This window comes from Onychostoma macrolepis, chromosome 09, assembly GCF_012432095.1.
Source record: "Onychostoma macrolepis isolate SWU-2019 chromosome 09, ASM1243209v1, whole genome shotgun sequence".
Classification (NCBI taxonomy): Eukaryota; Metazoa; Chordata; class Actinopteri; order Cypriniformes; family Cyprinidae; genus Onychostoma; species Onychostoma macrolepis.
Window position 1 is genome coordinate 27,319,348 of NC_081163.1, and position 25,967 is coordinate 27,345,314.

The 25,967-nt window shown below is 36.9% G+C and overlaps 1 protein-coding gene across 1 annotated transcript in view; it reads right to left on the bottom strand.

The window, feature by feature from the left end:
- LOC131547300 (disintegrin and metalloproteinase domain-containing protein 23) overlaps positions 1 to 25,967 on the bottom strand; it is a 56,245-nt gene that overhangs the window by 19,598 nt on the left and 10,680 nt on the right. Inside the window, exons 4-20 of the mRNA XM_058787782.1 lie at positions 25,075 to 25,138; positions 23,376 to 23,458; positions 23,148 to 23,211; positions 21,868 to 21,940; positions 20,527 to 20,573; positions 19,095 to 19,160; positions 18,659 to 18,727; positions 11,859 to 12,025; positions 11,678 to 11,762; positions 10,299 to 10,386; positions 10,115 to 10,166; positions 9,211 to 9,310; positions 3,557 to 3,628; positions 3,363 to 3,449; positions 2,777 to 2,857; positions 2,626 to 2,676; positions 2,138 to 2,201 (exon numbers count right to left, since the gene is read on the bottom strand). Of these exons, the coding sequence (XP_058643765.1) occupies positions 2,138 to 2,201; positions 2,626 to 2,676; positions 2,777 to 2,857; positions 3,363 to 3,449; positions 3,557 to 3,628; positions 9,211 to 9,310; positions 10,115 to 10,166; positions 10,299 to 10,386; positions 11,678 to 11,762; positions 11,859 to 12,025; positions 18,659 to 18,727; positions 19,095 to 19,160; positions 20,527 to 20,573; positions 21,868 to 21,940; positions 23,148 to 23,211; positions 23,376 to 23,458; positions 25,075 to 25,138 (1,313 nt within the window). The remainder of the gene's footprint in view (positions 1 to 2,137; positions 2,202 to 2,625; positions 2,677 to 2,776; positions 2,858 to 3,362; positions 3,450 to 3,556; positions 3,629 to 9,210; positions 9,311 to 10,114; positions 10,167 to 10,298; positions 10,387 to 11,677; positions 11,763 to 11,858; positions 12,026 to 18,658; positions 18,728 to 19,094; positions 19,161 to 20,526; positions 20,574 to 21,867; positions 21,941 to 23,147; positions 23,212 to 23,375; positions 23,459 to 25,074; positions 25,139 to 25,967) is intronic.

The window sequence follows — 25,967 nt, forward strand, 5'->3', positions numbered from 1 at the left end:
TAAATATTCCCTTACGGTTTAATAGTAATGACTTTATGAATTTCTTCACTGATAAAATAGATAGCATCAGAAATACAATAACAAATATAGGATCTACTGTACATAGTCTTGTAATACAGTTTCATGGTTCATCACACCCAAAGAAAAACTGCAGTGCTTTGCAACTATAGGACAAGAAGAGCTAAATAAACTAAGCCACATGTTTATATAACATATTTATTAGATCCTGTACCAACTAAATTACTGAAAGTGTTGTTACCTGTAGCAGAAGTACCACTTCTCAATATTATTAACTTGTCGTTATCTCTAGGTCACGCCCCAAAACCATTCAAGCTGGTGGTTATTAAGCCTCTTATTAAGAAACCACAACTAGATCCTAGTGAACTGGCAAATTACAGACCCATTTCAAATCTTCCGTTTATGTCTAAAATTTTTGAAAAAGTTGTGTCTGCTCAATTACACCCCTTCCTGCAAAAAAAAAAGATATCTATGAAGAATTTCCGTCAGGTTTCAGGCCCCATCATAGGACAGAAACGGCACTTGTTAAAGTTACAAATGACTTGCTTCTTGCGTCAGACCAAGGCTGCATATCATCGCTAGTTTTACTTGATCTTAGTTCTGCATTTGACACTATAGGTCATGACATACTCATAGATTGAATGCAAAACTATACAGGCATTCAAGGGCGGGCTTTAAGATGGTTTAGATCAGTGATGGGCAAACTTAGCCCTTCCAGGCCACTTTCCTGCAGAGATTTGACCCAACCCTGATAAAACTCACCGGCAGTAGCCTTCTAGTAGTCTTGAAGACAATGATTAGCTGGTTCAGGTGTGTTTGATTAGGGTTGGAGCTAAACTCAGAAGGAAAGTGGCCTGGAAGGACCGAGTTTGCCCACCCCTGGTTTAGATCCTACCTGTCCGATCGTTATCACTTTGTCTATTTAAATGGGGAATCATCTCAATTATTGGCAGTGAAGTATGGAGTGCTGCAAGGATCTGTCCTAGGCTCTCTGCTATTTTCAATATATATGTTGGCCCTTGGTAATATTATTGGAAAATACGGGATTAGTTTCCATTGTTATGCTGATGATCCGTGTGAGGCATGTTTTATTACGGATGCACCCACTTTATTTCACGTCTTCTGGACTGTTGACAAGAAGCACCCGCTTACCCCATTGTAAGGCTTGGAGGGGCCAGGGCAATTTTTAACTTAACTCCGATTGGACTTGTCTGAAAGAAGAAAGTCATATTCACCTAGAATGCTTTGAGGGTGAGTAAAACACAGGCTAATTTTTATTTTTGGGTGAACTAACCCTTTAAGTTCCGCATCAGTTACAAAATATTACTACTTACTTATAAGGCCCTTAATGGTCTAGCTCCTGTGTACCTAACTAGTCTCCTATCACGCTATAATCCATCATGCTCCCTAAGGTCGCACAACTCTGGACTCTTTGTAGTACCTAGGATAGCAAAGTCAACTAAAGGAGGTAGAGCTTTTTTGCATTTGGCTCCCAAACTCTGGAATTGCCTTCCTAAAAACTTTCGGGGATCAGACACACATGTTGTGTTCAAGACACATCTTTTTAGCGAAGCATTCACATAATCTATGCTATGTACTTCAGTTATATCTGATCAAATGTACATTATTATTCTTTTGCTTGGTTTGAACACATTATCTTTGCTTGGTTGGAACAGCAGCTACGTTAATTTAGTCTCTATTTGCTTCTCTGTTTCTGCCACGGGACATGCATCCTGAGGCAACAAAAAATTACACAAGCTTCAGTCTGGATTGGATCGTGAAAAGCGCTATACAAATAAACTTGAATTGAATTGAATAAATGCTTTTTAATTCTCTTGCAAAAGCTCCCCCAATAATCTTTGCTTTCTTCCCTAAAACATTTGCAATCCCCTGAGAAACTTTACATTTCATGGGGATGAATGCAAAAGTTTTATGAGAATATGAGAAAATGCAAAGCACTTAAATATAATTTTCCTTATATTTTTTTGCCATAATTTTTTCCCATAGGTGCTCTGTAGAAAATTCTTCACATCTGTGTTGCAAAATAAGGTGAATACGCAGGTCATAGCGGAGCAGACTGCTGATTGGCTGTTAATGATGACAGGAAATGGTCACTCACTTGGACCCCACACATATTTACACTGACTGTCTCTCGTCTTGCACTCTCCAGCATAGCAGCGACCCTGAAAAGACAACACAATCTCACTAATTAGTAGTGAAAAAGATATTGACATATCAATCAGGCAGATTAATCAGCCAATTACTGGCCTTTTTAAGATAATCAATACTATATCAATACTAATAACAGTGCCTGCTTGACCAGCTTTTATATCAGAAAGGCTTTGAGATCACGAGAGGACTGGCTATCACTCACCCTGCTTTCTGCTGTAGATACTGTACTGTCCTTGGCCATTTACAAAAATCCTTATTGGTCGACCATTAATAAATAATATGATCATCATCATGTTTAGGTGGACTAGCAGCTTTAATAGCTTCTATTATAATCAGTCTATGAATAATGAATTGATAGCTTGTAGATATGCATTAAATATGGCATTTTTCAGAGTAATCTGGCACTGTAGCGGTTATGTTTTTACATGTGTGTACCTGGTCGAGGGAGCAGAAGTGACCGTCTTGCTTGTGCAGATTGGGAGGGCACTGCAAACACACACACACATATAAAGAAAGATTCAATAAAAACATGGATAATCAAGACAAATATGTGTTTGAAGTAGTGCTGATATTGCATGTCACTGACCAGCCCTGAGTCTCCTGAGCACGTCTCTGAAATATCACAGTCATTTACTGCATAGCGGCACGAGTAACCTCGAGGATAGAACTGAGACAGAGAGAGAAAGAGAGACGGCTCTCACATACACCTTTTGAAAAATAAGTCTGCTTAATTGTATTCAGTGTGCAACCACAACAAACTAGTGCTGTCTCGCGATTAATCGCATCCAAAATAAAAGTTTTTGTTTACATAATATATGTGTGTGTACTGTATATATTTATTATTCATATATAAATACACACACATACAGTATATATTTTGAAAATATTTACATGTATTTAACATGTATATATTTATACTCATATAATTTATATTATATATAAATATATTTAATATATAAACAAATTTTTCTTAAATATATATGCATGTGTGTGTATTTATATATATACATAAAAAAATATACACAGTACACACACATATATTATGTAAACAAAAACTTTTTATTTTGGATGCGATTAATTGCGATTAATCATTTGACAGCACTACAACAAACATATTAAAAAATACATTATCAATAAATTAATATACATTTAAAAAACTGTATGACTCTCACCAGACATGTGTTATTGCAGCAGGGTCCGTCGCTGCAGTGAGCACCGTTAGACAAAGAACACTTTTTACAGCACTCTTTAATGCACTCCTATAACACACACACACACACACAGCTGAATACTGTAGGCGTGTATAATATTGATGTGAAAAATACAGAGGTTATTTGAGTGCTGTCTAGGTATCACGTGAACTCACTTCTCTTGGTCCACAGTCACACTCTTCTCCCACTTCCACGTATCCATTTCCACACTCTGTGTCTTCAAACAGCTGCAGGACACGCATGCAAAAACAGGCATCACAATCTTTATGAAGAGATTTGCAAACAGCTGAGCCAAACAGATGTGATATGAACTGTCCTGAGGTTCAGCAGATGAACTCAATTACAGGCGTTTGGAAGGATGGAGTCACATAAAGACATTATCTATTAACTAAATATGATTTCACGATATATAGATATGGTGAAAAAAAAGGTACAAGAATGTTCAAATATTAATTAAAATTTGGTCATATTTGGATTAGGCATGTAGACACATTAACCTGTTTGTCATAACTGGATTGAGCCAATATTATAGTTTAAAACAACTAAGAGTAACATGCATGTCTACTCTTGTGAAAAAGAAATGCACTTAAATGTGCACTTGTGTCACAGTGCACACAGCAGGGAGGAACGAGGAGACGAGGATAACTCAAAATACAGTCTGTAATGAATCCAAACAAGGCAAGGCAAGACAAGGCAAGGTTGACACAGACAGGAACACCGGGGAGTAACGAGTAGACCAGACGAAAACTAACTGAACAGGCATGAACTAAATACACATGATAATTACTGATAACAAGACAAACACAGCTGGACAAGACTTAACTAATAATCACACTGAACAAGGACAGGAACATGACCAAATAAGGAAACAAGAGGCGGGAACACATGACACACGACAGAGGACTGACATGACTCCCCCCTCCCGGAAGGCGCGTCCTGCGCCGTAACAGTACCACTGGGCAGGGGGGGGTGGGGACTCTGGAGGCCCCTCACGACAGACATGGACAGGACGGGGACCTACAGAGCGGAACAGACATATCGGAGGCCATGGTGGAGCTGGGAGCTCTGCCGGCCATGGCGGTGCAGGGAGCTCAGGAGGCCATGGCGGTGCAAGGAGCACAGGGGGCCATGGCAGGATCTTCTTCGGGGCCTTGGCCTCGGTCCCCTCAGCCCGATTCCTACAGCTGGAATCCCCATGGGGTAGCTAGGTATCAGGAGCCTCCGGGCCAAACAGACAGGACAGCACAGGACAGGATAGCCCTCCAGGCTAAACACACAGGAACTAGACAGTCCACAGGACTAAACACACAGGAACAGGACAGCCCACAGGAACAGGAAGCCCTCCTGGGCTAGCTTGGAAGCTGAGGCATCTTCTGGGCATGACAAGGAGTCAGGGGCCCTCACAGGGTCCCTCAACGACCGCCTCCACTTCCACCACAGGAGGGCCCTTGACGAGTCTCCATGGACAAGACAAGACATGGCTGGGAAACTGGATCCATGGCACCCAGGAACGGCACTCCTGGCCGAAACTGGGGAACTGGATCCACGGGAACGGCACTCCTGGCCAAAACTGGGGAACTGGATCCATGGCACCGTGCTCTGCGGCGGCCGGCGGGCTTGCCACATGCACTCCAGGCGGGCTTGCCACAGGACCTGCAGGCAGGCTTGGGTGAGCAGCGGACGGTGGCCGACTGGAGGGGCTCGCGGCCAACAGACTCGCAACGATCCCGCCGAACTCCCATGCCGAATATGAGCTGGCTAAGGTGAGATGACGAGTGGCGACTTCCTTGCCGCGGGACAGACAGGCAGGGAAACACAAATAAAATCTTTCCAAAACGAAAAACAAAACGAGGTGAAGGGGCATCGCTTATGGTTTATGTCTGGTCTTCTGTCATGGTGCAGGGAGGAACGAGGAGACGAGGATAACTAATAATCACACTGAACAAGGACAGGAACATGACCAAATAAGGAAACAAGAGGTGGGAACACATGATACACACGACAAATCTTAAAAGAAAAAAATAAACTGTATTTGTAGATAATATATTATTAATTAAATAAAATGTCACTTAAGTGTCCTTAAAGAGAGACACTTTCATGACTGTTTCTTAACACACTTAAGTACACTTAGTAAAAATGTCAAATTAAAAGTTTAACTAGTATATTTTAAATCAGTATGTTTTAACAATTTTTTGTCATGCTGTTAAGCAAACTTATTTTCATGTGTTGACATACTAACATAGTAAAGCACATGTAAAGTACTGGATTATAATTTTAACTGTATTATTCAATATAACATTTTAAATGTACTAAATTGCAGCTTTATCATTACAAATGTGTAATTACAAATACATTTAAAAACATGACAAGTTTCAATAGAAATGACATTAAAATATATTTTAGTTTTTTAATACAGTATATGATTGTCAGTACAATCTGCAGTGCACTTTAAACATATTTCAAAGACAACAGAAGTAATTATGAAATTACATACTGTATAAAGATGTACATCCTACTTAAGTGGGTTAAAAACACTCTAAAATTCAAGTTATTGCATTTAAAATCAATTTCCACGATAATATATTTTCATTTTCTTTCAAGTGTCTGAAACATTACAGGTGCATCTCAAAAAATTTTAATATTGTGAATATCTTTTTTTTTGTAACTTGTAGATATGTGAAAAAGTGAAACTAGTCAAAAATCCAGTTTCTTAAAATATTAGAATATTTACATTTGAGTTTCATTAAATGACCATCCCTATATAAATTCCTGGTATCTCTTGTTCTTTGAAACCACAATAATGGGGAAGACTGCTGACTTGGCAATGGTCCAGAGGACAATCATTGACACCCTCCACATTCAGAAGGTCATTACTGAAAGGGGTGGCTGTTCACAGAGTGCTGTATCAAAGCATATTAAATGCAAAGTTGACTTGAAGGAAGAAATTGGGGAGGAAAAGGTGCACAAGCAACTGGGATGACTGTAAGCTTTCAAGCAAAGCCGATTCAAACACTTGGGAGAGCTTCACAAGGAGCAGACTGAAGCTAGAGTCAGTGCATCAAGAGTCACCACACTCAGACGTCTTCAGGAAAAGGGCTACCAAGCCACTTCTGAACCAGAGACAACGTCAGAAGCATCTTACCTGGACTAAGGAGAAAAAGAACTGGACTGTTGCTCAGTGGTCCAAAGTCCTCTTTTTAGATAAAAGTACATTTTGCATTTCATTTGGAAATCAAGGTCTGGAGTCTGAAGGAAGACTGGAGAGGCACAGAATCCAAGCTGCTTGAAGTCCAGTATGAAGTTTCCGAAGTCAGTGATGATTTGGGGGTGCCGTGACGTCTGCTGGTGTTGGTCCATTGTGTTTTATCAAGTCCTCACTGATGCTGGAGTTTGTGCTAAAGGAGCCCCGACCAAGTATTGAGTGCATAAATGAACATACTTTAAAGAACTTGAACTTTTCTGTTTTGCAAATACTTTTTTTGATTGATCTAGGAAATATTCGAATATTTTGAGATACTGGATTTTTGACTTTCATGAGCTGTAAGCTCTAATCATCAAAATTAAAACAAAAATTTTTTGAAATGTTTTACTTTACATGTAATGAATCTAGAATATATGAAAGTTTCACTTTTTGAAATAAGTTACAAAAAAAATAACTTTTTCACAATATTAAAATTTTTGAGATGCACCTGAATATTCATTATATTCCATTTGCACTCAAGTATATTCTTTTAGAGTATGTTATTTGCTTTTTTTTTTTTTTAAGTATGTACTCTTTTTTTTTTACGTGAAGTGTACTTATTTTCCTCAAGGGCAAAAAAATAGATACAGACAGTTCATCAATGGAAGAAACAAATTTTTCGAGAGAGGAAGGGACTCCTGTCATGGACGTGTAAATATGGCAAACTTTGATAATAAGCACAGGGAAACCAGAAAAAAAAAACCTTATAGTTTCTCATTCTGAATCTTGTTACTTTTGAATAAATGTGAACCTGGACCACAAAACCAGTCTTAAGTGTCAATTTTTCGAAATTGAGATTTATACATCATCTGAAGGCTGAATAAATAAGCTTTGCATTGTTGTATGGTTTATTAGGATAGGACAATATTTGGTCGAGATACAACTATTTGAAAATCTGGAATCTGAGGGTGGCAAAAAAATCAAAATATTGAGAAAATCGCCTTTAAAGTTGTCCAAATGAATTCTTAGCAATGCATATTACTAATCAAAAATGACGTTTTGATATATTTACAGTAGTAAATTTACAAAATATCTTAATGGAATATGATCTTTACTTAAAGGGGTGGTTTACTGCTTTTTTTCTTTGCTTGATTGCGTTTATGGGATGCAATATAACATGTCTTCATGTTTCGTTTGTTAAAAAACGCCTTATTTTTCATATATTTCACCTTTATTGTAAGCCGCTTTCTCCTCTGTCATTTGAACGACCGGTTGACTTCCTGATTCTCTGAAACCACTCCCTCAGAAACGGGCAATGGGCTCAGATTGGTTAGTTAGGGTGTTGTGATTGGCTAAACTGCGTACTGCACATTGTCCGGAAACTTCACGCCCATCACCTTCACGGGCGACAGTCGCATGTGCTCCGGTCAAATGTAAATAATCAGACCCAGAAAGCGGTAATGAAGCTCTCAAGCAGAACTTCCGCAAGCACGGCTCTTACAAAACGTTTCTGAATGGAAGTTTGCTGTAGTGATTACATATAATTTTTTAAAGTTTGTTCACGTTTGTCTTATACACACAAAATAGCATCGAACTAACTGGCTACTATAACCAAACAGCGTTGGCTTGTGTTTCTTGATCAAATCGAAAAATTACGTCATAAAGTATACATGGAAAATACATTTACAAAATTAGTACATAATTACAAATTCGGGTCCAAAATGTTTGTACGAGTTTGGCATAGACACACGAAATAGCATTTAACTAACTGGCTACTAAAGCCAGCGTTGGCATTTGTTTACGTCCTTGATAAAACTAAAACATTACGTCTGAAATTATACATGCAAATACATTTAAAATGATTAAATCTTACTTACAGGTTGTGGCCCAACAACTGCTGCCTCTGGTTTTAAAGTCGGAACTGCTCCATGTTTAAGTAATAGTTTCTGTGTGAATCCGGCATTGAACTCGTGTAGATTTTGGAAGCTGTCTTCCGTAAAATGCACAGCACAGAGAGCTAAATTAGGATTGTAATTGTCAGGAACATAATCAAACATAGATTTTAACCATTGTTGACGACCTACAGCGTCCGTAGGAAGCCCGAACACAGAAGACCTGACAGCTGGGTGAAAATAACACCGTTTCGACAGCATGGCTACAACTCTCCACTATAACTCTTCCTCTTCGACACAGCCGCAGAACATGGCCTTGCCCCCTCTTTGGCATGTTCCGGAGGGAGGGGTTGATGCAAATTTATGGGTTTTTTACGTATGCAACCCGGGAAGTATCTCGTTGTAGTCCCATGAGTCGTTTTTGTAGGCATTAAACTTCCTGATTTTTAAAAGACGATATCTCCGCTTACGTTGAACTTTCAGCGCAGCAACTTTGCAGATACTGTTCATGCACCAACAGCAACATTACACACTATTTAAAATGAAAAAAGTGAAATCGCAGTAAACCACCCCTTTAATATACTAATGATTTTTGGCATAAAAGAAAAATCAATAATTTTAACCCATACGGTGTATTTTTGGCTATTGCTACAAATATACCCCAGCGACTCAAGACTGGTTTTGTGGTCCAGGGTCACAAATACTGATGAAGGTGATGTTAATGGTGATGTCTGACCTTGCTGGGTTTGTTAAAGAGGCAGGATCCTCCTCCCTTCAACAGGAACTCTTTAAAATCGGTGATACTGCACTTAGAGAAAGTCCGTGGGTGCTGGACCCTGAGAAGAGAGACAAATGCAGGGGAGAAAGCTTTCATAGCTGACGTAAAGAAGCCAAAGTTCACACTTTGAGGGATTGTTTGTCTCTATTTCTGTTCTGTCATGCAAATTACATGCATTCCACTGACAGACCCACTGAGATGCATAATATTTAAAATACTCATTATATTAATAAGAAATAACAACACTGTGTACATTCGATGATAATTTGATTTCACACACACGCACACAATTTATAAAACACACAGGGTGTATCAGCAGGTAAGCTGATGTTAAAGGTGCAATAGGTGATTGTCTTCAGAAACATTTTTTGTTATGCTGGTTGAAAGTCTGTTCACATCCCGATAGCAATCATTAATCAAGTGGTCTAAATTTATTTATCTGTATTTATATATTCTGTGGAAGGCGTAGGACCAAGAAATGTTCGTCCAATCAAAACGCTCGGTCCGAACATTTTCATTGGTAAATGTTGTCTCTGGTATTCTGGTCTGTGAGCGTATATGCGTTCAGGGGGCGTGGCTTTGGACGGCTATTGCAGGGAGGGTGGGATGTTCGCTTTCAGTGCTATCAGGTTAAAGTTAGCATTTTCCAAGATTTCCCATTGCACCTTTAATTCATTCTTAAATTCTATTGTATGTTTTGATGGTGTTGTTTGTGTGTAGTAACTGAACGGACACACGCACACACACACACACACACACACATACACACACACACACACAGGAGTCATAATGATACTATATTGTATCATTGTCATTGTTGATCCCAATATATATCACAAAATGTATGTGTGGATCATCTTACCCAGTTTCCTCCATGATACAGCCCAGCCAGGAATTCATGCACCCACAATCCTCTGAGAATAACAGAACACACACACACACACACACACACACACATCCATCCAATCAATCAGTCATTTCTTAATATTTTATGTATGTCAGTATCAAAGTAGTTACATAAGCAAGACTTTTAAATGAGTGTGTACTTCTCTTTGATGCTGAATCCCATTGAATACCAAGATTCTGAGCCAAACTCTGGGCCAGCAGTGGTGCCATCGTCCACGTAGAGCCAAACTGCACAGACATCACACACACACACAGACACACACACACACACACACACACACACACACACACACACACACACACACACACAGACACAGACACACACACACACACACACACACACACACACGGGACTAAAGCAACCATGAAAGAATACACTTCATTTGAGTTTAAAGTTTGCATTAAAATTGGAAGTTGCAATTGCTCTTTTTCTCTATTGTGATGTATATGACTGAAACAGCTTTTTTCTGGAATTCAGAATTTTCTGGATTTTGGGAATTGATTGAATCATTGAATCATTGTTGTTGCACGGGAGGGAATTTTATGTTTGTTTGTTTTTTAATTAAAGATTACAAGGGCAGATTAATTGTCAAAATAATTATGTGCAAGGATAAATAATTTGCAATATTCCAAAAAAAAATTAATTAATAAATCAATTAAAAAATAAGAATGGTCAATTTAGATTTCAAGGATATACAGTATATGATGTGATTTGAGTCATAATTTTCATAATGTACATTCAAGATGATTAAATGCAATGGTAAAAAGTTGAAAATTGTTATTGTTATATTGTATATTATAGCCTTACATTCAGTAATTTAATGCACTACCATTAAATAGTTTAGGGTCAGTAAGATTTTCTTTCTTTTTGTTGAATAAAATCAATACTTTTATTCAGCAATGACATTTCAAACTGACCAAAAGTGACAGTAAGACATTTATAATTTTACAAACAGATTTATATTTTAAATAAATACTGTTCTTTTGAATTTTCTATTTAGTATAGAATTCTGAAAAAAGTATCATGATTTCCACAAAAACATGAAGCAGCACAACTGTTTTCAATATTATTAATAATAAGAAGAAATGTTTCTTGAGCAGCAAATCAGTATATTGGAATGATTTCTGAATGATCATGTGACACTGAAGACTGGAGTAATGATGATGAAAATTCAGCTTTGCATCACAGGCGTAAATTACATTTAAAAAAAGATTTAAATAGAAAACAATTATTTTAAATTATAATATTTCACAATATTGCAATTCTTACTGTACAAGTTCAGTCTTGGTGAGCATAAGAGACATTTAAAATTCAAAAACATTTAAAAATCTTATCTACCCCAAACGTTTGAATATTAACGTAATTTTTGTAGACATATTATGTGATTTTGGTACACTGAGGGTAGGGTGACTTTGTAAAACAAGCTGTAGTGTTCACTCCTATATAGAAAATATCCTTTTGATATTATTTGACAAGTTGGACGTTTGCTGTCAGTCAATCTACATGTGATTCACTCACCTCAATGATGCCAACCCCATGACTGACAGAACACACCCCTCCAAAATACGCTAGGCTGCTCCGAGCATAGTGAAACGTCACATTACTGCAGACACACAAGGAGGGTCCATTATGCACACTTCACTTCCACACATGTGAGTGTGTGTGTGTGAGCAGTTAATATGAACAAATACGAACTCACGAGAACAGATGCACTGCATCTGCGTGCTGCCTGATGTGCTGCTGTCGGTATTTGGAAAAGTTTCGCAGCATTTCGAATGGAATCACGCTAACGGGAATGTGATCCTTGTCCGTCCAGATCTCCACAGCGACCAGCACCACACGTGTGTTCAGGTGTTCTTTAAAGATCTTCCATCAGACAGACAGAAAGAGCGGAGTTAGTTTATTACAATCCCCTCATTCTTCCTCACTTCCTGTCTACCCATAAATAAAATTAAAGGTGAACTGTCCCATAATTCCCATTCATTGATACATACATCAATAAATATGTTAATGGTTTGAGGTATACTTGGTATAAAATAAATGTATTTTAAATCAGTTACGACATAGGATTTTTTTCATTTTTTTTTTTACCAGGGGTTAATTTTATGAACCACCAGTTGCAACAAATTGAACTCCAAAAATAATGATTATTTCAAACAGGTTTCCTGAACACTTTTCCAACACTTTCCCATCTGCCATATATATATATATACTAATTGTTACAGTTGTATACATTATTTTATCTATACACTGTAAAAAATAAGTATATTTTTAACTGTAAAATCTTGTAAAAACGCTACTGAAAAAAAACTGTTAATAGGTTAACAGTGAGTTCCTGTACTATATACAGGGGAAAACTGTAAAAGATCTAACCAGACATTTCATGTAATTTTACAGTAAAATGCTGTTAATTGTACTGTTTTTAGAAGTAAAAATAACAAATCAATGTATAATTTACAGTCAAAAACTGTAAACTGATATTCCCAGAATTCCTGCGTGACACCACATTTGAAAGTATTTTGTTTAAATAATCATGTTTTTTAATAGTTTTTGTTAGCAGTTATGTACATTTGGGCTTTATGTTACATCATCTGTTGTTTAATGAAAGTTTATTGCATTATTTAAGTATCATGTGTGTTACCATGATGGTGTTTTGTGTTTGCATGAATGACTCTGTGCACCTTCTATATATTAGTATATACTTCTGCTTGTGGCGAAGCTACCTGATTCGGCTTTCTCTTTTACCACCTGTATTATTATGGTGGTTGGCAGTATGTTAAAGGTACAAAACAGATTTTAATAGCAGTGTGTGTTGTTTAATTTAGTGGTTTACATTAAAATTTCCCTGTTTGTAAATTACAGTTTTATACTGTAAATTTTACAGTTTTGTTCTGTAAATGTGTTTACAGTTTTTTCTGTATTTTTTACAAAATTATTCTGGCAACCACAGCTGCCAGAATTATTTTGTAAAAACTATGGAATTTTTTTTACAGTGTAGCCTACTTTTGTGTTTAATCTAATTTGAAATTTAGTCCAGGTGATATGTGCAAAATTTGAGGTGATATGTTCACTTTTTCATAAAAGCATGAAACAATTGTACAGGTTAGGGCCCTGAATATTTTCAGAAATGGAGCCAACGCAAAAACGTCTCATGGTCGCCATGGCGACTATTTTACTTTCCGCCATAACCAAATTATGTATTTTGTGTCATATCTCCTGAACCAAACATGATAACACAGAAACGGTGACAGAGTTAATGGTGAAATCAGCAATGTGAGAAGGAAATCTGAGAATCACAGTATCACAGCATTTACAATAGTCCATATTATGGCTATTATTTTTTTCTTTCTTTGATAATTAACTAATATTTTATTCAATAGTACAATAAAAATTTTTTATTTAATTAATTATTAATTCGTTACATTTATGTAGTGCTTTTCTGAATACTCAAAGAGCTTTACATGGAAGGGGGAATCTCCTCAACCACCACCAATGTGCAGCATCCACCTGGATAACAGCAGCCATATTGCACCCACCACACACCAGCTTAACTAATATTTTATTCAGTAGCACAATAAAAGATTGTTTTCAAGAATACAATCATATATTTCCGAGATATAAAAAAAATATATAATCTCAAGTAAGTGTATTTTTCCTTACCTCTCAGGCAGAGTCAGGTAGGCGGTAGTATGTTTCCAATACTTTCTTGTTCTCTCTCAACAATGCTCAAACATCACACAAAGATGGCAATGCAATCTTTCTAAACTGTGTCCTATCTGCACCTCTGTCATTTTCTGTCGGTCTCTGGAATTGTCAGTCAGCTGTCAACAAACTTCATTCTGGTCATTACTTCTCAGTCTACTCCTAGTATCTCAGTCAAGCGACTGAGACCTGGATTCATCCAGAAGACTCTGCAACTCCTGCTGTTCTCTCTAACAACTTCCCTTTCTCTCACACACACCCCTCGTCAGGTTGGAAGGGTACTGGTCTTCTCATTTCTAATAATTGGAAATACTCAACCCACTCTTCCCTATGCAATAAAAATTATTTTGAGTTTCATGCTATTATGGTAACCGCTCCTGTTAAACTCCATATTGTAATGATTTATCGCCTTCCTGATCAACTGGGCAACTTTATAGAGAAGCTGTATGGGCTGCTGTCCTCATTCTCTGTGGATGGCAGTCCATTTGTATAGTCTTTGGTGACTTCAAAATCCATCTGGAGAAGCCTTACACTGCAGACTTCCACTTCCACTCCAAGCTTCATTCAATCTCAATTAGCTTACCACCACAAGCACTAACAAATCAGGCAACCAGCTTGACTTAATTTACACATGCAATTGTATCACAGGCAACATTTGGTAAAACTTCTAGACATCTCTGATAATTTCTTTATTGCATTTAACCTACATATTACTACCTGTGTGAAACCAATTCCTCTACCAGTTACTGGCGAAACTTTCACCCTTCCATCTTTCCTCTGTAGTGTCATCTTCTCTTCCCTCACCCACCCATTTCTCATCTCTGGATGTAAATACAGCAACTGACACTTTATGATCCACTTTACATTACATTTACATTTATGCATTTAGCAGACGCTAAAAGCGACTTACATTGCATTTAAGTTACAGTTTTTACATTTTATCAGCTCTTGCTTTCCCTGGGAATCGAACCCATGATCTTGGCGTTGCTAGCGCCATGCTCTACTATTTGAGCTACAGGAAAGCCTTTAACTTCTTGTCAAGACAATATCTGTCTAGACAGGCCTGAGCATACTACCCTTCTAACCTAAAAAGTTGCCTCATCATATTTACTGTATATTTGCGAGCAGTCTTTTGGGTGGCTCACCAATGTACTAGATTTCTCTAATACAAAGAATTAAGGCTTGAACAAAATTTTTGTGGGGACAATTTATTGAAGATGGTAGTGTAGCAGTTCTTCAATAGCAATATTAGCATGTCTTCCTTCAAACAATCCCTTGTGAATCCTAGCTTCTCCCAAAGTTCTGTCTGTGGGATAGAATTTTATACCTGAAGACAAAAGGGCTAGAAACAATACTGTTTGGACCTTCCTGCTGGAGATCCTGCAATCTACAAGACGTTCCTGAGGAATACTGTTCCTTTGTTATTCTAATGGCATGGACCATTTGGTTCACACCTTTATAGACACAGTTACATTATTTATTTCACAGAATGACCAACTGAACATTAACCAATCAGGTTTCAGAAGCGGCCATTCAACTGCTTTACTGTAGGTCACTATAGCCCTGCAGATTGCGACAGCTGATTCCAAATCATCAGTTCTTATTAGGGATGCGTAGTATACCGGTACTGGAAAAATACCGGTATATATTATGTTTCAAACAGTACGATATCATAATTTTGCTCAATTCGGTATTTCATACGCTGCTGTCGCGAAAAGCACCTGTAGGTGGCAGTGCTTCCCAAATTGCTGCACAACTGGTAAATGTGACAACAGAACAACGTGATCGATCAAACACATGAAACTCTATCAACCCACCCGAAATTAATAAACAAAGAGAACAGTAGAAGTGAAATATGGCATTACTTTGCATTCAAAACAGATGACAAAGGTGAACAAACTGACCTTACTGCACCTGTATGCAAGCGTATGCAATCACCTACCCCTGTGGCAACAAATCAAACCTTTTTAAGCATTTGTCGCTTGCTCATCCTGATGTTTTCAGAGAATTAAGAGATCGACAGGTGAGTACATCATTCATAAATTCAGATTTAATTTGAAATTGTATTTACGACTGATCAACGCACATACATATGTGATACAGTAAGCGCAAATGTGCGTGTGTGACATGCTAGAACCAGTGAAGTTTTGGTCACGTAATATATGCACTTGCATTTCATACAATCGAATATTAATTGAATTTGAATTAAGCAAGAGTTTTACTATATTAATTTTAGTATCAATAATATGAAGGCTGCGCTGTCGACCGCTAATATGAAGCAGCCCGAGAGAATGAGATTTATATTTAATGCTTTTTCTTTGGCTATCTGAGGCTGAAATCTGAAAACAATCTGAGAGATAGAGAGAAATAATAATGTGATTTCGAATATTACTTTAACTGTTAGAAAAACACTTTACAATAAAGCAACATTTGTTGCATTAATTGCGTTACTTCAGTTGTATTTATTTATTTATTTTTCTTCAAACTCAGTCAAAATGTAATCTATATTCCCGGTAGGTTTTTGTTACATTTTGAGACATTTTGTTTGCACTATGTGTTTGAACTAAAAAGATAAGAAGATTTGAATATATTTTCATTTTATTACTTCAGTTATATATATATTTTTCCCTCCAACATCTAAATGTAACATATGTTCCCTGTAGGTTTTTTTTGTTACAGTTTGATGTTAAAGGTATTACGATATGAATCTGTTTTTATTATTATTATTTTAATAAAATTGTTTTCAATTCACTTATCTTTTGAGGCTGGATATTTGTCACCTATGGTATCGATTTAGTATCGATACCGAGGTATTACATTCTGATATCGTACCGAAGCCAACATTATGGTATCGAGCCATCCCTAGTTCTTATTCTGCTGGATCTATGTGCCACTTTTGACACTGTGAATCATCCGATTCTCTCGTCTACCATCACAGGATCTGCACTCCACTGGTTTGAATCTTATCTCACAGGTAGGTTTCCTTTCAGGGTTTCCAGGGGAGGAGAGGTATACAAAGAACATCAACTGGCCACAGGGTTTCTCGGCATGGATGAAGGAACATCTCCTGCAGCTCAACCTGGCAAAGACTGAGCTTCTCGTTTTCCCTGCCACTCCGACTCTACAGCATGATTTCAACATCCTGCTTGGTTCATCAAAAATTCTTTGGTGAAAAGCTGAGCTTCAAGTACCATAAAGACAGCTCGATCATGCTGCAATCGCACAACATCAGGAGGATCAGGCCCTTCCAAACAGAGCATGCTGGCAATTGTCATTTCTAGGCTGGACTATTGCAATGTTTTTCTGGCTGAACTTCCATCATGTGCAATCAAACCTCAACAAATGATTCAGAATGCAGCGGCACGACTGGTCTTCAACGAGCCCAAAAGGGCCCACTTCACTTCTCTCTTTATCTCCCTGCACTGGCTACCGGTTGCGGCTCGCATCAAGTTCAAGACACTGATGTTTGCATATAGAACAGCCACAGGCTCAGCACCCTCCTACTTCCTCCTCACTATTACGAATATACATCCCCTCCAGAAGCCTGAGATCTGTAAGTAAGTGATGCCTCGTGGTAACATCACAGAGAGGCATTTTCATTCACCTTTCCTGGCTGGTGAAATGATCTTCCCACAATCGCGGTTATTAACAGAACACCCGACACGTTATCTGACAGAAACACCAATTTAATCCCAATCCCGACCCATTTGACATAAAAACTGGGACCCGAATCGCACCTGCATTAAATCTCCTATGTGAGGTAGACAAAACTCATTTATTAAAAATTTTATTCAAATTGTGAATAGATTAAATACAGAATAAGAGTCGAAATAGTCTTGGTTAATGGACCCGCAACCCGCCCGTGCTTGTCACCATCCGACCTGCACCCGCACCACACCCTACACATAAATATTATTCCACCCGTTACATTAAATATTAGCAATTCACCTGCATGTACCTGCCCGCATGCAGGACCCTGGCTTCCCCCTTGTGGACAACATAATAGACAACTCTGGCCCTAGAGAATGATTGTAAAATAAGTTTACATGAAATATGTTTGAAATTTCATTCTGCATCTTCTGAGATTTCATTGTAATCCTTCTCATGAAGTCACTGAATTAAGCATTAACTGTTCACCTGATAGCATTGCCGTCACACTACCGCCTACCTGTCTATGCCTGAGAAGTAAGGAAAAATACACTTACCTGAGATAATTTTCTCTGAAATACATGATAGTATTCTTGAAAAAAAAAATCTTTTAATGTATTATTGAATACAATATTAGTTAATTATCAAAGAAAGAAAAAAATAATAGCCATAATATGGACTTTTGTAAATGCTGTGATTCTGTGATGCTCAATGCTGATTTCACCATTACTCTTCATCTGAACAGTTTATGTTGTTGTATATGGTATCATTGTAATCATTGACCATCAAAACATAGGGGTAGACATCACCTTTTCTGTGTTATCATGTTTGGGTCAGGAGATATGACACAAAATACATAATTAGGTTATGGCGGAAAGTAAAATGGTCGCCATGGCAACCATGAGGTGTTTTTGCAATGGCTCCAAACTTTACAAGTGTACCAAGTTTCATGCTTTTATGAAAAAGCGAACATTATTTTCACATATCAACTGGACTAATTGCCATTTCTATCACACTCTCTCTTCTTTAAAGGTCCACAAACCACTAGAGGTTTCTGAAACCCAGCTCTATATTGTTAAATTAATTATTAACACAAACTGTTCACTGTAAACTGATCAGTAAGGTTGTTTTAATAACACTGAAACTCACAGCATCCACCAAGTTGACCACAGATTTGGCATGGTTGCGTGTTTGTTGCTTGGTCCTCACTCTCTTAAACTGTAAGGAGAATATTCACATAGTTACAATTATATAAACATTAAACCAAAAGATCAAACAAACACTCAAACTTAGCACACTTAAATCCACATTTACTAAAGTCATCCATCACTTGCAACATTAATACTGGATTCACTGCTAAAGAATCAATCAGAGAACACACAGCGTAAGAGAAGCAGATGCAAATAAGTGTCCGAAAACATTACAGTGCACTTGCAAGTGAATTCTAACTAAGTACGTTATTTATTTTCATTATAAGTACTAAAAGTTTAAAATATGCAAAAGTGTACTTGTTTTTCACAAAGGTAATCAGAAGCCCAATGATACTTTCACAGTGCTATTATTGTCAAACAGCATTTAAACACACCATGCTGTGGTCAATGACAATCATCAGTTCAAAGTACTTCATCTCCTCAAACACGTTCCTCGGCATCTGGAAGAGAAACAGGCCAATACACAGAAAACATGGCTCAGCTTATTTCCCATCTTACAAATGCTGTATGAATGCTCCTCACAAACAGATAAAGTGTCCTGCACTTTCAGACATAACAAACCCTCATAATGGGTGCTGTGACTTTCGTGGGATGAAAGAATGTGTATTGTTCTGGATCAAAATTCTTGGCTGGATCCCAATTTACAAACTTCTGCAACATACTAATTTAATTTATGAGCTTTAATTTAATGAATGGCCTCAAGACTGGCTGCTTCCTGCTCACTGGAAGCATGCAGTTTTCACAGAGATGGAAAAGGGCAGAAACTACTTTTCAAAAGTTTGTGGTCAACAAGATTTTTTTATTTTTTGGAAAGTTTCTTATGTTCACCAAGGCTACATTTATTTAATAAGAAACATAGCAAAACAGTAATACTATGAATTAGTATTACAATTTTAAATAACTGTTTGTATTTTAATATATTTTAAAATGTAATGTGTTCTGGTCTTTTGTGTCACATGATCCTTCAGAAATCATTCTAATATGTTGATTTGAAACACCTCTTATTATTATCAATGATGAAAACAGTTGTGCTGTTTAATTTTGTGTGTGTGTGTGTGTAAACTGTGACACAATTTCAGGATTCTGTGATGAATATGAAGTTTGTTTATTTGAAATAGATTTTTTTTGTACTGTAAAATTATAATGTCTTTACTATGTCTTTTGATCAACTTAATGTGTCCTTTCTGACTACAAATATTAATTTATTTATTTAAAAATGGCCATGACAAATAAAACTGATCCATAATAGCAACAGAAGCATCAATTTTTTCAAAATCGTAAAAATGTCTATGTGAATCCAAACCTTTTGCACACCATTATTAGTAAATATTACTAGTTCATGAAACTAAATCAAATAATTAATGAATGTAACAAATAATTAATTGATGTTTTACGTTCATGCATTTAAAACTACTCTGGCAGCTTTGACCTTTTGTCTGCATTTTTTGAACACTGAAAAGTTGAATCACGAACTCCTCCTCCTCAGCAATGCCACGGCTTTTGTGCAACATTAACCCAAAAACCATGAACGGATGCATATTGCTGAAATCCATCACGCTGTTTTTAATTTACTAAAATCTAGAATATATGAATAAAGTCTAGTATAGATAGTATGCAATTTGGGATGCAATCTTTGTGTAGCAGAAGTGCCAGTATACTATTGCTGCTGCTGAGTCAATCTGTCTGATATTATGGGATGTGTGCTGGTTTGCATAGAGTGTCATTGACAGTGTTCTTGCTCTGCTCTGCAGTGGATCACTCTGTGGCCTGTATCCAGCATCAGCTGCATCCCACTCAAACCCTTACAGCTCGCTTTTTCCTCCGTCGAAGCCAAGACAAATCCTCCTCCATGCCTGTGCACACACAAACAAGTGTTTGTTTGTCAGCTTTTCCTACATTTTTCGTTGGACTCTTCAGGGATTCAAGTTCCTAGAGTCCCTTCCCAAAGAGAATTTTAATCTCTAACAAAAGTGAAACACTGTGTTCAGTGAATAAATTAGCATATTCTCTATTCTCCGACCAACATGCAGATCATTTTACTGCCAAAAAAAGGGCATCCAGTGCTCCTGGCGGTATAATGAACTCAGCTAAAAGTTATGTGCTGTGAAATCTTTTAAATTGGTAAAGGAATCTCAAAATAACTTGTACTTTTCACTGACTCACTGATTTTTTTTCTTTGTTTGTAGTCGTGGCAGTAGAGACTTTTAATTGCTCTTAAAGCAGTCAGCAGACTCATACAGACATTTGTTAAAATATACTTGAAACTTCAGCCCAAAATGACTGTATTATATAGAACACTACTATTTTGAACTGTATTATTTTAAAAGTGAATAATGATGTTAATTGTAGTCTGTCTCATAAAAAGCTATAGAAATATACAAAAAAGTACACAAATCATATTAGCAAGAACGCTTTTTAAAACATCTGATTTTGTGTTCTACAGAAGAATAGTCACACTGTAAACCCCTTGTGAAAAGAAGTACACTTTGGCATACTTTAAAAAGAGTACTTATATACTTTCAAATAACATACTTTGAACTGAATGTAATGTTTTTGGACACATAATTACATTTTAATAGCAATTAAATTAAATTAAAACAAATAGTTGAATTTAGGCGTTCTTGTTTTGAGCCACTTAATAGGATTAAGCACATCTATATATAAAATTTCACAATTACTTCTATTGAAATATGGTTAAAATGTATTCTGAATGACAATATTGCTACTGAAACTTGTATGTCATATATATATACATTCGTGTACTTTACTTTACATGTGCTTTAATACAGAATGTCAGTTAATATTAAAATGAACCATATTAAAAATAAAGTGTAAAACACGGCAATGTCAGTCCTGTGTTCCTGTGTTTATCTCCCCATGTGCATTCGTACCTAAGTGTGTTTAAAAGCAGTCATGAATGTGTCTCTCTTTAAATGCACTTAAGTGGCCTTTTATTTCATTATTATAATATTATCCACCACTACAGATTTTAATATAATTTTAAGATTTGAAGTAAGCCAACACTACAAGTGCACATACAATTAAGTGTACTTCTTTTACACAAGGATGCTAGTATTTTCATTTTTATGAGAATATCTTCCTTTATCTGATGTTGTGGGAGTTGAGTGAGAGCTGTGCTGTATGTACCTTCCTCTCCCGCAGGTGTGGTTTGCTGCAGGATAGTCGTCCTGCGTAACACATGTGGTCTCGCTGTTCCCTCCTAATGAAAAACACAGAGCATGAGCGGCCAGATCTTACCAAGTTCATCCAAAGTGACTTCAGCTGAGCATGTCAAATTATATGCACACATGCTATGGTGCTTTAAAAGGTCTTGTGCTTTTGATTAGTGTTTATAATGAATTATGCTGTTTGGTTTTTGACTAGGTTTTTTTTAGAAGAGGTTTTGTTAGTTTCAAATTAAAGTTCAGAGATTTAGTTAAGAGTGTGTAAAGCCAGTGTGTGTAGGGAGAGAATGAATGGAGTTCATTAAAGTGTTTACAGTTGCAGTTAATGTGTAGAGGAAATGGCTACACTAGAGCTAGTAACATTAGCAGAGCCATTCACAAAACAGCAGATTTGTATATGTTCTGTCCCATATCTCATATTCTCACTGCAGGCTTCATATGCCCAAATTAAAGAGACAGTTCACCCAAAATTGAAAATTCTGTCATTAACTACTCACCCTCAGGTCGTTCCAAACCCGTAAGACCTTCGTTCATCTTCAGAACACAAATTAAGATATTTTAGATGAATATCTGGGAGCTCTCTGACCTTGCAACATTCAAATGACTATTTTAACAATGCTGTTACTACCTTTCTGGGTCTTGAATGTGGTAATTGCGTTGCTGTCTATGCAGGGTCAGAAAGCTCTTGGATTTCATTAAAAATATCTTCATCTGTGTTCTGAAGATGAACGAAGGTCTTATGAGTTTGGAACGACATGAGGGTGAGTTATTAATGAAAGAATTTTCATTTTTGTGTGAACTATACCTTCAATGTTGTGCAAGCAAGTAAAGTAATGGAAAATTGTGCTTTTTGTATGCCTATAGGACATAAACACATATTCAACATTCTCATGAGATTTCCCAAACATACACTACCATTATGTTCAGAGAGACTGCATTTTTTATGATCAAAAATACAGAAAAACAGTAATATTGTGAAAGATTATTGAATAATTCTTTTAGATTATTCTCTGATGAATGGAAAGTTGACTAAGATAATTTTTTTAAAATGTATTGTAACATAATAAATGTATCACGTATAAATCTATAAGAATTTTGGTAAATCTGTACGATTCACTTAAAAATAATAGTAAAATAATTAGATGTTCAGTCATCAATGTGTTTAAGTTTTATGACTTGTACAGAAATGTTTTAGAGTTAGTCTGTGGAGCTGGTTGAAATGTGTATGACATTAAGACTAACCATAGAGTGATTCTGTTTAAGTGGCTCAATTGTGTACACATGGACTCCATCATCAAACATACCACTGAAAACCAGAGAGAGACAAACAGTTTATTTAACTGCTTTTATCCAAAGCAACTTACAAATGCGAAAAAAAATAAAAATAAAATACAGACACAGCTGAATAAGTCAGTATATAGTATAGAAAGCTTTTAGGCATTAAGTGGATGAATTCGCTCCTATACTCACTGTAAACCGTTACAGGTGGACAGAGCGGCACGAGAGTTGTCATTCCCTCTGATCTGGCCGTGGTAATAACAGTGCTCTCCACCCTGACAACACACACACAGTCTGGCATTTGTGGTTTATGGCGACTCTCCATAGGCGTAATGGTTTTTATACTGTACAAACTGTATGTGCTATTGCCCTACACCAACCCTACACCTAAACCTACCCCTTATAGAAAACTACTGGCAATTTTTGAATTTCATAAAACACCGTTTTGTATGTTTTTTAAGCCTTTTGTTTTACGGGGACACAGGAAGTGTCCTCCTAAACCATGCTTACATTGTAGTACCCATGTTATTATACACATTTGTGTCCTCATAAACCATATATACCAGTACACACACACACACACACACACATGTTCAGTTTTGTATTGTTCCCCATAATGCATTTGTTGCCACAACAGATGGACTGTGCAGAACCAGTGATGTTTTAAACTGACTGTATAGTGGACGTTTTTGTATATAAAGGTGTGCATTCAATAAACAGTCTAATGTTTCAATATTATATGTATTGAAGAGATTCGGCATGGAGTGTCAGTCTCTTTCTGCATTGCTACTGCAGAGTAGCGTCTGCTGGTCATGTGAGCTGATCTGCAGGTGAACTGAGCCACGCTGATTCAGCAGTGAAGTCACAGACTCTTCCTGATTTAACACCTATCAGCATCTCTCTCTCTCTCTCTCTCTCTCTCTCTCTCCCTCTGTTCATGCTCTTTTCTCTGTGTCTCTCCCTCTCTCTCATAATCCTCATGTCACATCTGTCATCTTCCAGAGACATCTGATCTCTATCGTCATACAGCACGGTTACACTCGAAAAACAAATGTTTTGGCTTTTTGAGGTATGACAGCTTCTAATAATATTATATTCAACCAAAACATGACACTAAGTTAGAGGAGATAATCACTGGTAACAAACACATTTGACTATTTTCTTGTAAAATGTACTCCTGTAGTCTTTGTTTTATTTACAACACAGGACCACAGGAACCAGACGAGTCCTTTGCACAATCTGACTCTGCTTTAGCCTAGATTTAAACTGATTTTGTCTGGCCAGAGGAGAATGACACTATTTCGACAAACTATTTCCCCGTCTAAATACTGTAAAGCTAATATATAATGCCACCCAGCTTCATATCAAGCTGATGTAAAGCTGCTTTGACACAATTTGCATTGTTAAAAGCGCTATACAAATAATAGTGACTTGGCTTAACTTGAACTTTGAAAAATCCTTTTTTTTTTTTTTCAGTGAAACCAGAAACCTACCCTTGAATTTAGACTAAAATCTTATAGTGTAATTATGAGTTTATACTGTACTTCTGGCACAGAAACCATTTTCCATTTGTGTCCCAAAGATTTTTTATTGATATCATTAACAGGAAGGATAAAAAAGAATTTATTGCAAGGAAAACTGAAAAAAAAAAAGAAGACTCTACCATAATTTACACAGTATAATAAGTATGAAAGCAACTGTACTGTTTTGGTTCCTCAATTAAAGCAACAATCTTGGTGAGTGAGGTATTGTACAGCAGTTTTCAAATGAAATGATACTGTAGTTATTATTAATGCAATGATTAAAATAGCTACTATATATGACTACCTATTCTCTAAAGTACACACAATCCATAGTGAAATGACAGAAAATTAATTGTTTTGGTTCATACCTTCCAAAGGATGGGCTTCCCATTCTCATAGTGTATCTCCACATAGTCTGAGGACAGCAGGTCACTGGAACACACAAACACACACAAATATGAACTGGCACAAACGCATGATCATCTGTTGATTCTGGATATATTCTGGCTCAAGTTAACACATAGCGACCGCTTTCTGAGCCATATCCTTGGCTGAAGACTATTTGCTTTGAAAGGAAAGTATCTGAGACCAATTTTGTTGGACTGGACTCTATAATTCAGGCCAAGTGTCACTGCACTCAGTTTAACATATGTGCAACACATGTTTTCTGCATATTTTCAGCACTTCTGTTGCATACCCTAAATGCAAGTATATTAGTATGCTTATTTTAAACCAAAAATAAGAGAGTAAATTTAGTAGATATGAATGTACAGTTGATCCAGAATATTTAATCATTCCTGTGGTAATTCACTCAATGAAAGCGGCAGAACAATGTCATGTGTTTCAGTTCCTGTTTTGCCTTATTTTGTCACCTTCCTGTCCCTGTTTAGTTTGATCATTAGTTGATTCCCCGCACCTGTCTGTCCCTCATTATCTTGTGTTTGTAAGCCCCAGTTTGCTCAGTTTGTTTTTGTCGGGTCTACTTGATTACTACGTGTGTTGCACAAGCTCCTGTTGTGATTATTCTCAGTGTTTCCTTGATTAAAGACTGTTAAACGTTTCCTCGACTCCTGCGTTCTCCCTGCAGCAGCATAACGTGACACCTACCCAATACCTAAACTTAACAACTACCTTATTAACTATTAATAAGCAGCAAATTAGGAGTTTATTGAGGCAAAAGGCATAGTTAATGGTTTGTTAATAGCGAGAATTGGACCTTCAAATAAAATTGTGACCAAAATATGAAATAAATTCTTGAGAA